This window comes from Stegostoma tigrinum, chromosome 11 (genome assembly GCF_030684315.1).
Source record: "Stegostoma tigrinum isolate sSteTig4 chromosome 11, sSteTig4.hap1, whole genome shotgun sequence".
Taxonomy (NCBI): domain Eukaryota; kingdom Metazoa; phylum Chordata; class Chondrichthyes; order Orectolobiformes; family Stegostomatidae; genus Stegostoma; species Stegostoma tigrinum.
In genome coordinates this window covers 36,260,461-36,273,261 of record NC_081364.1, presented here as the reverse complement: position 1 = coordinate 36,273,261, position 12,801 = coordinate 36,260,461, and the positions used below count along the sequence as shown (strand labels likewise).

Genomic DNA, 12,801 nt, shown 5'->3' with positions numbered 1-12,801 from the left:
TTTCTGTCATTCTTCCATGTAAAATACATTTGCTTCTGCTGATTTCAGATGACCATTGAAAGGTAGCACTTCAAATTATCTGAGAATAATCAGAACTGACATCTCACCATGCACGGCAAATTGCATGAGTCCACATTTAGACCCATCAGAGTTTGCTATTAGCCTTTCAATACGTGCTCTGAACAGAAGTATATATAGCACAAGGAAACTTACCAAGGACAACAAGTTTCGCCTCAGCTGTAACCATGTCCAAGGAGGTTCTTGCCACACAAGTGTATGTCCCTTCATCGTCTTCGCTTACATCATTAATTTGAAGGATATCGCCATCAATTATTATTCTAAAGGATTGTAAAATTACAGATAGTACAGCAACTTAGTTAAAGTTAATTTCATTTTCATGATTTCTTATATTAAAAAGCATCTATCAACAACTGCAGTCACTGTAATGTTATTTACCAAAGAGTGCTTGCCATGCCCTACCTGGTGAGTTCTCCATGTGAATCCAGTTCCACAAAAGTGTGATCATAAATGCCCTCTGAAATAGCTGGCCAAGCCAATTCATCGTATTAAACCACAACAAAAATGGCAAAGAGCAATAAAACTGGGTGAATCAAGCTGGGCACTGGAAATGGCAACAGCACAATCATTCCTATTGACCCTGCAAAATCCTCCTTAATCTACATTTGCGGACTTGTGTCAAAATTGGAAGACACGTGCCACAGTCTAGTGAAGTAACAACATGACAAAGTCATTCGCATGTCATTAAAACTGACTGGCAATGTTGCAGTCATCACCATCATCATCTAGCACAGTGGTACACAATTTGGGAAGAGTTGCCCTGGGAATACTCAATACTGAATCTAAACCACACAAACCTCTCACAGCATAACAAGAAAGCCTCCGACTGATCAGAACCTGTTGGCACCTTAAACTCAGCGTTGTACAACACAAAAACAGACCCTTCAGTCCAATTCTTCGCTCATGAGTTAGTACACCATGTCGAGCATGAATTGCAAGAAGCGCCGAGGATAAAAAGGGTAAAAGACATTATCTGGGTGGAAGGCTTGAATATCCGTCAGCAAGAATGGCTGAGTAGTACCACAGCTCAACAAGCTGGCCATATCCAAAAGGATGCGGTTGCCAGACTGGGTTTGTGACAGGTGGTAAAGAAATAACCAAGGGGCAAAACAACAATCTTTCCCTTATCTTCATCAATCTGTTGGAGATGCATGTAGTCCTTGTGGAGACAATGTCCCTTCTCTAGTGTGATGACACCTTCCACCATATTGCATTGCACCACCATCAAGTCAATGGGATCAATTTCAAAGAGATCTTTCAAATCAAAATTAGCCATCCATGAGGCACTGTTGGCTATCTGGAGCACCAGAATAACATTCAACCACAATCTGTAACGCATTTCCCACTCCAGAATTACCAGGGGAATCAACCCTGGTTCAATGAATACCACTAGACAGCATGCCTGAAACTGTGCCTGACATACATAAACCCGGATTATTTGCATGACACCATGAAAGCATGCAATAAACCAAGCTAAGCTATTCCAGAACTAACAAATCAGATTCAAACTCTACCACCCAAACACATCCAGTCATTTATGATGAAGGAAAATTAAACAATTCACAGGAGCTGGAGGCTCCAAAAATATCCTCATTCTCAATCATGAGCGAGTCCAGCACATCTGCAATAAAGACAAAGCTGAACGATTTGCAAACATCTTCAATGTTAAGTGGAGCCCCACCTCAGCCTCCTCCAGATGTCCCCAGTACCACAGGTCCCAATTCAATTCACACCATGTGATGTCAAGAAATTGTTGAAGGCATTGTGCATTGCAAAGGTTTTGGGCTGTGAAAAAAGTCTAAGTCAATGAAAGACTTGCGGTCCCGAAATGGCTGTGATCTTTTACCCAGGCTTTTCTAGTACAGCTGCAACACTGGCATCTACTTGCAATGCAAAAAAATGCCCAGGTATGTCCTGTATGCAAAACACAGGACTAATTCAACCCAGATAATAAAATGTGAGGCTGGATGAACACAGCAGGCCAAGCAGCATCTCAGGAGCACAAAAGCTGACGTTTCGGGCCTCTCTGATGAAGGGTCTAGGCCCGAAACGTCAGCTTTTGTGCTCCTGAGATGCTGCTTGGCCTGCTGTGTTCATCCAGCCTCACATTTTATTATCTTGGAATCTCCAGCATCTGCAGTTCCCATTATCTCTGATACTAATTCAACCCAGCCAGTTTGCTCTCGATCATCAGTGAAGTGGTAGAATAGGCTGCTGGCGGTGCCATCAAGCAGTGCACATTTGGAAATCCCTGCTTGTTGAGAGTTCAGTTTGGGTTTCACCAAGGCATTTAGTCCCTGATTTCAGCACAGTTTTAGTACAAATGCACACAAAACAGCTGAACTCAAGCGATGAGGTGAGCTTGAATGAATCACAACGAACATAAAGAAAAATGGTTGTTGTTGCAGGTCAATAGTCTCAGCTCCACAACAAAAGTGAGTGAAGTTCTCAGGCTACTGTCCAAGGGCCAATCATGTTCAACTTCATCTATAGGTTGACGGTGATTCACAAAGGAGAACAACATTGTAGGTGGAGATTTCAATTGTGATGGCGAGGTTCCATCCAGAAGAGGCTAAAAGTATAAAGAGGAGATATTAGATGTTCTAGTGGGTATCAATGTGCATAAATCTCCATGGGCTGATGATATATTTGTCCCAGGCTGCTATGGAAGAGATTGCTGGGGCCCTGGTTGAGATATTTAATAATTTGCTGGCCACAGGTGAAGTGCTAAATGACTGAAAGACAGCTAACGTGGTTCCTTTGTTCAAGAAGGACAGCAGGAACAGGCCAGGTAATGACAGACCAGTTAGTTTGACGTCAATGGTCGGGAACAAATTAGAAAACAATTCTAGAAGACAGGATTAATCAAAAGTTGAAAAAAATAGAAATTGGTCAGAAATAGTCAGTTCAGATACGTTAGAGGGAGATCCTGTCTGACTAATTTGATTGGGTATTTTGATAAAGTGACTAATTAGTATTGATGATGGTAGTGCAGTTTACGTAGATTTCAATACCTTGACTGGTCCCACATAGAGAACTGGTCCAAAAGATAACAGCCCATGAGATCCAAAGCAACTTGGTAAACTGGATTCAAAATTTGCTTCTGAATAGGAAGCAAAAGGCGATGTTAGATCTTGTTTTTGTGATTGAAAATCTGTGATCGGCAGTGTACCACACGGATTTGTGCTGAGATGCTTGCTGTTGGATATGTACATTAAAGTCGTTGATGTGAATATAGAAGATATAATTAGTGGGTAAGATTATTGATGAAACAAAACATTTATGATGGTGTTGGTAGTCAAGAGGATGGCCTCAGGCCACAGCCTGATATTCATCAGCTTGTAAATTCGGCAGAGCAGAGTCAAATGGAATTTAATCCTAAGTGCAAGGCAATATACTGAGAATAAAAGGAGCTGGGTGTGCAAGTCCATAGATCCCTGAAGGTGTGTCACACAGGTATATAGGGTGGTGAAGAAGGCATATGGGATGTTAGCCCCTATTGGTCAGCACGTACATTCTAGGAACAAGGTGCCACAGTGGCTCAGTGGTTAGCACTGCTGCTTCACAGCACCAGGAACCTGGGTTCAATTCCACCTTCAGGCAACTGTCCGTGTGGAGTTTCCATTGTTCTCCCTGTGCCTGCATGGGTTTCCTCCCACAATCCCAAGATTAGCAGGTTAGGTGGATTGATTATGCTAAATTGTCCACAGTGCCCAGGGATGTATTGATTAGAAGTGGGGAATGGGTCTGGGTGGGATGATCTTCAGAGGGGCAGTATGGATTTCTTGGGCCGAATGGCCTGTTTCCACACTGTAGGCATTCTATGAAGAAAATCTTGTCCCAATTTTATAAAACATGAACAAAGGAACCACATTAGCTGTCTTTCAGTCATCTAGCACTTCACCTGTATCCAGCAAATTGTCAGATGCAATGAAATGTGGAGTTCTGGTTGCTGCACTAACAGGAGGATGTGATTTCACTGGAGAAGGTGCAATGGAGATGCACCAGGATGTTGCCTGGGATGAAAAGTCTCAGTTATGAGGAGAGTTTGGATAGACTAGGTTTATTTTCCAAAGAACAGAGGAAGCTGAGTGGGGGCTGGGCGGGAAATCTGATTGAGGTATACAAAATTATGTGAGGCATGGACAGAGTAGCTCTCGAGAATTTCTTCCCCATGCCAAATGTGTTTGAGACCGGAGGGCATAAGCTTAATGTGAGGAGCAAGTGGTTTAGAGGAGATCGGAAGAACAAAGCTTTCACCGCGAGGGTGGTAGATATATGGAACATGCTGCTTCAGACAGTGGAAGAAGCAAGTTCTCTCACAACATTCAAGAAGTATCTGGAGGAATACTTATAATGCCAGGACATTGTCGGCAATCAACCAAGCACATATAAATAGGATTAGTGTAAATTGGTATTTGTTGATTGGCAAAGACTTGGGCCAAAGGGCCTGTTTCTGCCCTGTGAGACTCTAATGGCCTTCCCTCTATCACAAATGTCAGAAGTTGGGGCGTCTGTACTGATTATTGCAAAATGGTCAGCACCATTTGTGTCTCCTCAGACACTAAAGCAGTCAAGGTCTATATGCAGTGAGGTCAAGACAATATCCAGGCTTGACCAAAAAATGGCAAGTAATATTCACACAATTCAAGAGTTAGGCAAAAACTATTTCCAACAAGAAGGAATCATTTGTTCAGTCATTAAGAGAAATTATTCAAATTAGGCCTTTTTTTCCAGAACATGGAAGGTTAAGGGATAACTTGGTTGAAGTCTTCAAAGTATTAGTAGGGGAAAAATAAACAGCATAAAGATAAACTATTTCCACTGGCTGGAGATGCAAAAACAAGGGAACACTTTCCAAGAATTAGGGCCGGGCCATTTAGAAGAGACATTAGGAAGCATTTCTACATTCAAAAGGTGATAGAGGTCTGGAACTTTCTTCCACAAACAGCAGTTGATGCCAGATCTGTTATTAATTTTAAATAAGAGGTGGATATACTTATGTTAAACAAATGTATTGAAGGATACAGGCCAAAGGCAGATATGTGAAACTAGGTCTCAGATCAGACATGATCTCACTGAATGGCGGAGCAGGCTGAAGGGGTTGAACGGCCATTTATGTAACCATTACACTGTGACATTCGATGGTATCACCATCACTGAATACTTGTTTGTGAACAGGCAGGAGTTATCATTGACCAGGAACTGAATGTGAGCAACCATATAAATACTGTGGCTACAAGGGCAGATCAGAGGCTGGGAACTTGTGGGCCAGAGCTCCCCTTCGGACTCCCCAAATTCTCTCCACCATCAATAAGGTACAAGTCAGGAGTGTAATATTACTTTGCAGTTGACTGGATGAGTGAGCTTCAGAAACATGACAATCTCAATAATGTCATCTTGACTGGCACTCCTTCTGTCACCTTGAACAATACTCTTTCACCACCAACACACAGTGACAGCAGTGTGTGCCAGCTACAGCTGCACTGTGCCGATTCAGCAAGGCTGCTTTGACAGTGCCCATCAAACCTGCAACCTATAACATCTGGAAGGACAAGGGCATTGGCATATCAGCACATCCAAGTCACACATCATTCTGGTTTGAAACTACCTCAGCCAGTCTTCCACTGTTGCTGGGTCAAAATCTTGAAAATCCTTCCCAATAACACTTGGGTGTCCCTGCAGCAGTTCAAGAAAGCAGCTCACCTCCACCTTCTAAATAGAGTTAGCAACAGACAATAAATGGTAGTCTAACAATTTACACTGATACCCAATTTGAAAACCTCTCTTACTAATGCAAGTCCCCACAGATAACCACTGTAATAACATAATTTGCAAGAAAATGTAATTATGATGCAGTGGTGCAAAATGCCCATCCCAGTCTATGAAATAAAACCAAGCCTTCTGTTGATTCCCTTCTTTCCTGAGTTCCAGAACTGAGTCCTGTCACTTTGACAAAATGTAATCTAGAACTGCAAAAGAGTCACCACAAACTTACAATCGTATCAACGTCTGCAGGTCTCCACTGTTGGTTAGGAAAACCAGACAAAAAAGGATTAAAATAATCTTTAAATACTGATACATGCACCTTCTTGAAAACAAATATGGTCAAAATTGAAGTAGTAGCATGCCAAATTTTAAAGTTAATTTTCAAGATTTAGTTCACGAGATGCATAAACTTAGAGTTTGTTTTTAGCAAAGCATGCTTTCCAATTTATGATTTCTTTCACTAAAATTCAGAGACAGACAATAATATATTTCCTGCAGAAGAAAAAATATGTACATTTGTACAAGACATAAAAAGTAGCAAACATTTCAAAGGTCCTTAACGCAGGCTCTGAATATAGATCAAGAAGCAAAATGTAATCAACTTGCTCAAGTCTGGAAGCCAGTCAACTTAAGAATAGGTGCCTACGATTTTGACACGTTTTATTCAATATGACGTTGGTGGTGATGGATTGGCACTAGCAATAATGATAACTGAAGTGAAGTGCTTCTTGTCCATTTTGCAAACTAATACCTGTCATTCTCGGTTTGGTCACTGTAAATTTCATATCCATCCTGTTTCCATGATAACTCAAAGTCGCTTTCGAAAGCAGAGTCATACGCAGCATGACATTTGAACTGTGCCACTTCAGACTTTGGTATCATCAAATCCTCAGGTGGAAGCACTATTTCTGTCGCAACTGAAAGAGAGACAGAGTGCCAAAATGCTGTCAGCACAATTTCTTCAATGTTAATAAATATATAAAAGGAATGAGAATAATTTCAGATGCACAAATATTACAAACGACAGCATCTGACATTTCAACTGTAAAGCAGTAATAATTAAAACCATCAATCGTTTTGTGAAATGTCTGCCTGAAGAAACAATTCTCTAAATCTGAGTTAACTGTTCACTTTACCATTTCTGATTCATTGGGCCTCGATTTTTCAAACTTAAGGCACACTGCATAATATAAAATAGAATTGTTTCAGAAATGAAAATGAATTGCATTGATAGAAGCAAGTCATGAAATGAAAGAGAAAATAAAATATTGAACATGCATTGCGGCGCAAATCGCATTTGGGGAAAAATGCCATGGGGTGAATTTTCCAAGAAGTGGTACTCTTACGCCATTACTACACCTCCCTTCTATTTTACTGAAAGAATAGAGCTCTGTATTTCTGACAGAAGATTTCAGTCAGGAATTCCTCACAAAATATGAAGGTATTAATTCCATTCTGACACTTTTTTTGCAATGCAGAACTGTCAGAGGAAGGCAAACCCCTTCTCATTGCAGTGAGATGCCGTTCTCTGAAATATAAAAGCCCTGATGGCCACGTTAATGGTTGCTGTCAAAACATAAGTGTGTAAACGAAGTGAGAGATGAGACAGCTAAGCGGGTAGTTTGCAGGATGGATCCGAGATAGGTGCCAGGTAAGTGGTGTACTGGCTGGGTAGGATGCCAGGTGGGTAACAGGTATTACAACAGGCAAGGACGGGGGCCAGGTCCAGCAGTGGTGGATGGATGGGGTAAGGGGTGGTTGGGTTTGGGTCAGATGCCAGCTGTCGGAGAAGGATGTGTGGGGAACTGGGAGTCATATACTGCAACGGTGGTGAGTGGAGGGTATGGAGCCTGATGGCTGTGTCAGGTCCTGTGGGAGAAGTGAATACATGGAGAGCAAGAGAGGTGTCAGGTCCCAGGTCAGGATTGTCAGGTCAGGGTTTGCAGAGTACAAGAAGCCCGAGGTGGTGTACTCGGGAGTTTGTGAGCTAAGTATGACCTCTGTTAAATAGTCCCTCATGATTTACTCAGACAACTTTTCCTGAGTAATTATTTTCAGAAATTTCACTGGACTTGTCCGGAATACTCAACTTAAAACAGAGACTCTCAGCAAGTTGTAAGTTTGTACAACTTGCCGAGCAGAAAGTTCAATTTCTTGGGCAATTCATTCAGAATTGTTACAACGGAGATTCCGTAGGTTTTCCCTGTGCATTTCCCTCATGCGCAGGAATAACAACTGGCCACTGGAAAATCCTGGCCAATGTGCTTTCTGATACAGAAGGTCAACCTGCAAGAATTGCTGCTGCTACCATAAACCAGCAATGGTTGTGAAATTGTTCAGTGGGTAAGACATCAAGTCAAACAGTTCACCAAACTTTAAAAATGAAAGTGAAATTTGCCACAGTTCAAGAACGTTAGCTGCGATTTTTGGTAGCCAATTTCAGCTTGATTAAAAAGTGTTATGTTTTAGAAAACAGAATAATGTTCCATTCCATAACAAATGTATAGTGATTTTGATCAGTACATCATAGCATTCTGATTCAGTATTCAGTTTTGAACTTTTTAAGGTACGGAAGATTAATCATAAGACCTAATATTGAAGAATGAGATGTGAACTCAGAATAGAAATTTATCAGCTGTCAAAATGCACTAGATATTAATTGGTTTGGTACAGTTGTTTGGTCAATAGTCTACTGTTGATCAAATGGTACTGAAATGGAAAAACGATGCCATTCAAAGTTTTGAATCAGATTTCTAATGATACACAATATTCCAATGTTTGTATTTCTTGTTATTAGGTCATATCATTATCATCTTGTTCATTAGGTGTGATTTTCTCCAAGGTGTGCTGGTGGAGTGGTGATATAAATGATAAGTTTGAAAATGAACTTAGCAGACACAAAGAACAAAATTGAAAGTGTCAACTTTCAAATGTGAATTCCGTCATAATTTTCAAATATAATCTCTTTTGTCTTACTTCAATTACATGAGCAACTGATGAGAACAAAAGGTTTTGTTGGACTTAAAACACTAAACAACAATGTCTAGTACAATCTATGGGTTCTAGTTTATCAATAGCTTAGACACTATTGACCGCAATATGCGAGTGAACATTTAGAAGCACAAGCCCATTTGGCAATCTTCCATCACAGAAATGAGTGGCCTCCACCAGGGTGGTCAATTATGCATCAAGCAACACCCAGTGGTTCAGGACCCCATCTCTGAGATTGCAGTATCTGCACATTTGCTGCAGCATTTGACAGTGGATTGAGAAGGTGGTCTATTTGATAGCCCCTGTTTTCTCTTGGTCCTTTTCTCAACCAGCTAAACTGTTCAATTTTGCTCATCACTTCCAAAACCCTTTTCAATATTATGCACCAGTGGTCACGTTCATCAGTGTCTATCTCCCAGTTGTCAGTGTCAATATCCACCACCGTCATAGCTTGCTTACAGATGTCCTGACACAGAGGCTTGGATACACATGGTAAGTTTGCCATTTAGGAAGTTTTTGGGGAGATGGCCATCATCCCTCTAATGCATGCCTAGAATGAGTGTACGCTGATGGACTTATTGTACTCTGTGACCTCTCAGCTGGTGATCTTCTCCTGCCAAGAGATGCCAAGGATACTTGTCAGACTGTAAAGGTGAAAGCTGTTCAAACTTTTCTCTTGTCTAGCATATCTTGCTCAGATATCACTGCTCAAGTGGCGTACAGTGAAGATGCAGGTTCGGGAAATCTGGTCTGTTGTTTTTCATTGTGTTGCTGTTTTTCCACATTTTTTGTATTCAATGTGAACAAAACAGGTGCAGCTTTAGTGATGTGTGTGTTGACTTCAGCTCCAAGTGACAAATTGCTGGTGACTGGGGAACTAGATATGTGAGGCTATCAACAACCTCCAGTGACCCCTTTTCCTGGAGAGGCTGCAGGTAAGATGTGCAAGGATCACACCAGAAATACATGATATGTATAATGAAAGAGGATTAACAGTTTGGGTTTCTGTTCTCCTGAAAAAAGACTGAATAGTGGTATTCAAATTTATTGAAGGTTTTGAGAAGAATGGGTGTAGTGGGTATAAGATATTCCCTGTCATGGGGAAGAGCATAACTAAAGGTCAACTGCTCATGATAGTCACTTGGAAATCCAAAAGAGAATTCAGAAAAATACTTCTTTCAATTTGAAATTCACTACTTTAGGGAATGGTTGAAGCAAACCATATAGATCTATTTAAGGGGACAACTACACCCTGATAAGTGAGAGAAGAAATAGGTAGACATCAAATGTTGATGATAAAAGGTGAGAGGAGGCTCAAGTACAGCAGGAACACGGCCACGGACTGGTTGAGCTGAAACACCTACTCCTCTGCTGCGAACCTTGTATAATCATTTGTAAAGGCAACTGTTCCATTTCTAACATGCCACTTCTCAAAACTGCCCCTCATATTTGTAGTTACCAGTGCAAACAGTTTTGTCACCATCTCACTGACCTCCAAAATTTTTTAATCTTCCTTAGACCTGGAATTGCTTTCTCTTGACAGAGACTTGCAACATACCTGGGATTAGGTAAACTGAAGAATTATACATATTATCTCAGAATGTCTTTGACAACAATAAGAATATAATATTTTTATTCAATCACAACGATTACAACCACATATCTAATTTGCCTTCATTATACCAATCAACTACAGCACTAAGCTGACATTCTTATACACCTGTTACCTTTGTTCTGGCTTGTGCAGAATAACTACAGCAATAAAACCTCCGTATTTCAAAAAGTAAGTGTCATACGGAGATGTTTGGACATTGTAAGAAGATGTGATATAGACACAATGTAACTACGTGATCTTCCAGATCTCCATTATATGCCAGTCATTCACTTAACATTCACATCCCCTCTTCCAGTTCCTTCCTTCTGTATCAGTTTTCTTAACACTTAGTCACATTAGACTGAATTTACAAAACCTTCTCCCTCATGTTTGGAATATTATCATGCCCTCTCTTAAGTAATGTATATATACGAAAAACTATTGCATTGAAATGAACTGCAAAGAATAAAACCACTCCTTCAGTGTCGAGTTATACAGTGGGATAACCTGGATGATTCCGAGAATTTAACTAGATCCAAAAATTTACCATGATAAGAAGATCCCACTTTAAAATGATAGATTTCTAAACACTATCTTGCTGGATTATTACCAGTTTATCAGACCATTTATCTCCGAATCATCAGCTGCAAAAGAGAAGCTTCCTGATTGATATTAAACTTTACAGCATGAATAGGATTTATGGCTGTTCCTCTGAGCCATCAGACAGGATTTTCTTTCCACTGTCAATGTCCAGAGAATTCCCATGTCTGAACCCAGGACCATTTTGGAATTAGATCATTAACATGGTTTAGACTCATTGTCACAGAGTCATATAGCATAGAAACAGATCCTTCAGTCCAACTCATCCATGCCAACAAAGTTTCCCAAAACTAAACTAGTCCTACTTGTCTGTGTTTAGCCCATATCCCTATTAATGTTCCTTTCCAAATGCCTTTTAAATGTTGTAACTGCACCTGCATCTGTCACTTCCTCTAACAGTTCATTCCATGTAGGATCCACGCTCTGTGTGAAAGAAGTTTTCTTCTCAAGTCCCTTTCATAACTTTCTCGTCTCACCTTAAAAATATGCTCCCTAGTTTTGAAATCTCCCAAGGGAGGTTGCTATTCACCTTACTTATGCCCTTCATGATTTTATGAATGTGTACAAATAGCAAACAAATGTGGATATTAATGTGTCATGGAATCAATTCCATTTCTTGAAAATTCTCTTTGCAAAGGGATGTCCTTATGGAACATATTTTCAGTAATGTGCATCAACTGTTAATGTGAATTATTTTGATTTTTTTAATGAGTTGAGAAGTAGCTTCTTTCCTAGAGATTAGTTAGTCTATGAAATTTGCTATCACAGAAAGCACTCAAGGCCAAAATATTGTATTATTTCATGAAGGAGTTGGATATAGTACTTGGGGCCAAAGGGATGAAAGGATATAGGGGAAAGTGGGAACAAGCTATTGAGTTGGATGATCAGCTATGATCATAATGAATGGCAGAGCAGTCTGGTAGAGCCTATTCCTGCTTTCATTTTCTTTGTTTCTGCATGGCATGGTCATTGATGGTCCGATCATTATTTGTTGCCCGTATCTAAAATGTTGATCACACTTGAACTAAAAATATCATTCAAATTGCAAAGGACTGTCAATAACATAACCAGTATCTTTGAGACCCAATCTTAATGTCAGATAATGTAAAGCAGTCTTGAGTTGAAAAAAAAACTATTTGTAATTACAATTGCCGCAAAATAGCAAAGGCAGTTATTAAAATGAATTTTCATTGAAAGTTTAGCTCAACTATTTTATACAGCTTGAGTTCCTCATTCTTCTTCACAGCTCCTGTGGGATACGTGCTGAAGTGAAGAAAAAGAAGACTGAGACTTCTCACATTGTTTTGGGATATCTCGGTTCTCTCTGAATGACTGGCTCCTGCACACGCTTATAATGGGTGCAAGCCAATGGAACAATGACAACAAAGGAGACCCAAAACATTAGCTTTCCTGCTCCTCTGATCCAGCTTGGCCTGTTGTGTTCATCCAGCTCTGCACATTGTTATCTCTTATAAAGAAGATTTGATGTTGCTTTCAACTTACTTTCACCATACGCCCACCCCGAACCACACCCCTCATTTGCAGCGACAACAAAAGAAACTCCAGTAAACTACATATCTCATGAACAGGAGAGGCATGGTGGCTCATTGGTTCGCACAGCTGCCTCACAGTGCTTGGGACCCAGGTTCAGTTCTACCTTCAGGCAACTGTCTGTGTGGGTTTCCTCCAGGTGCTCTGGTTTCCTCCCAAAGTCCAAAGATGTGCGGGTTAGGTGGACTGGACATGGGAAATGCATGGTTATTGGGATG

General features: G+C 40.5%; 1 protein-coding gene across 14 annotated transcripts in view; it reads right to left on the bottom strand.

Annotated features, from left to right (window-relative positions):
- Positions 1 to 12,801, bottom strand: part of chl1b (cell adhesion molecule L1-like b) — an 818,676-nt gene that overhangs the window by 312,167 nt on the left and 493,708 nt on the right. For all 14 annotated transcript variants that reach the window (XM_059649905.1, XM_059649903.1, XM_059649914.1 and 11 more), the window contains 2 exons: positions 6,599 to 6,764; positions 214 to 338 (listed from right to left, as the gene is read on the bottom strand). In XM_059649905.1, the coding sequence (XP_059505888.1) occupies positions 214 to 338; positions 6,599 to 6,764 (291 nt within the window). The remainder of the gene's footprint in view (positions 1 to 213; positions 339 to 6,598; positions 6,765 to 12,801) is intronic.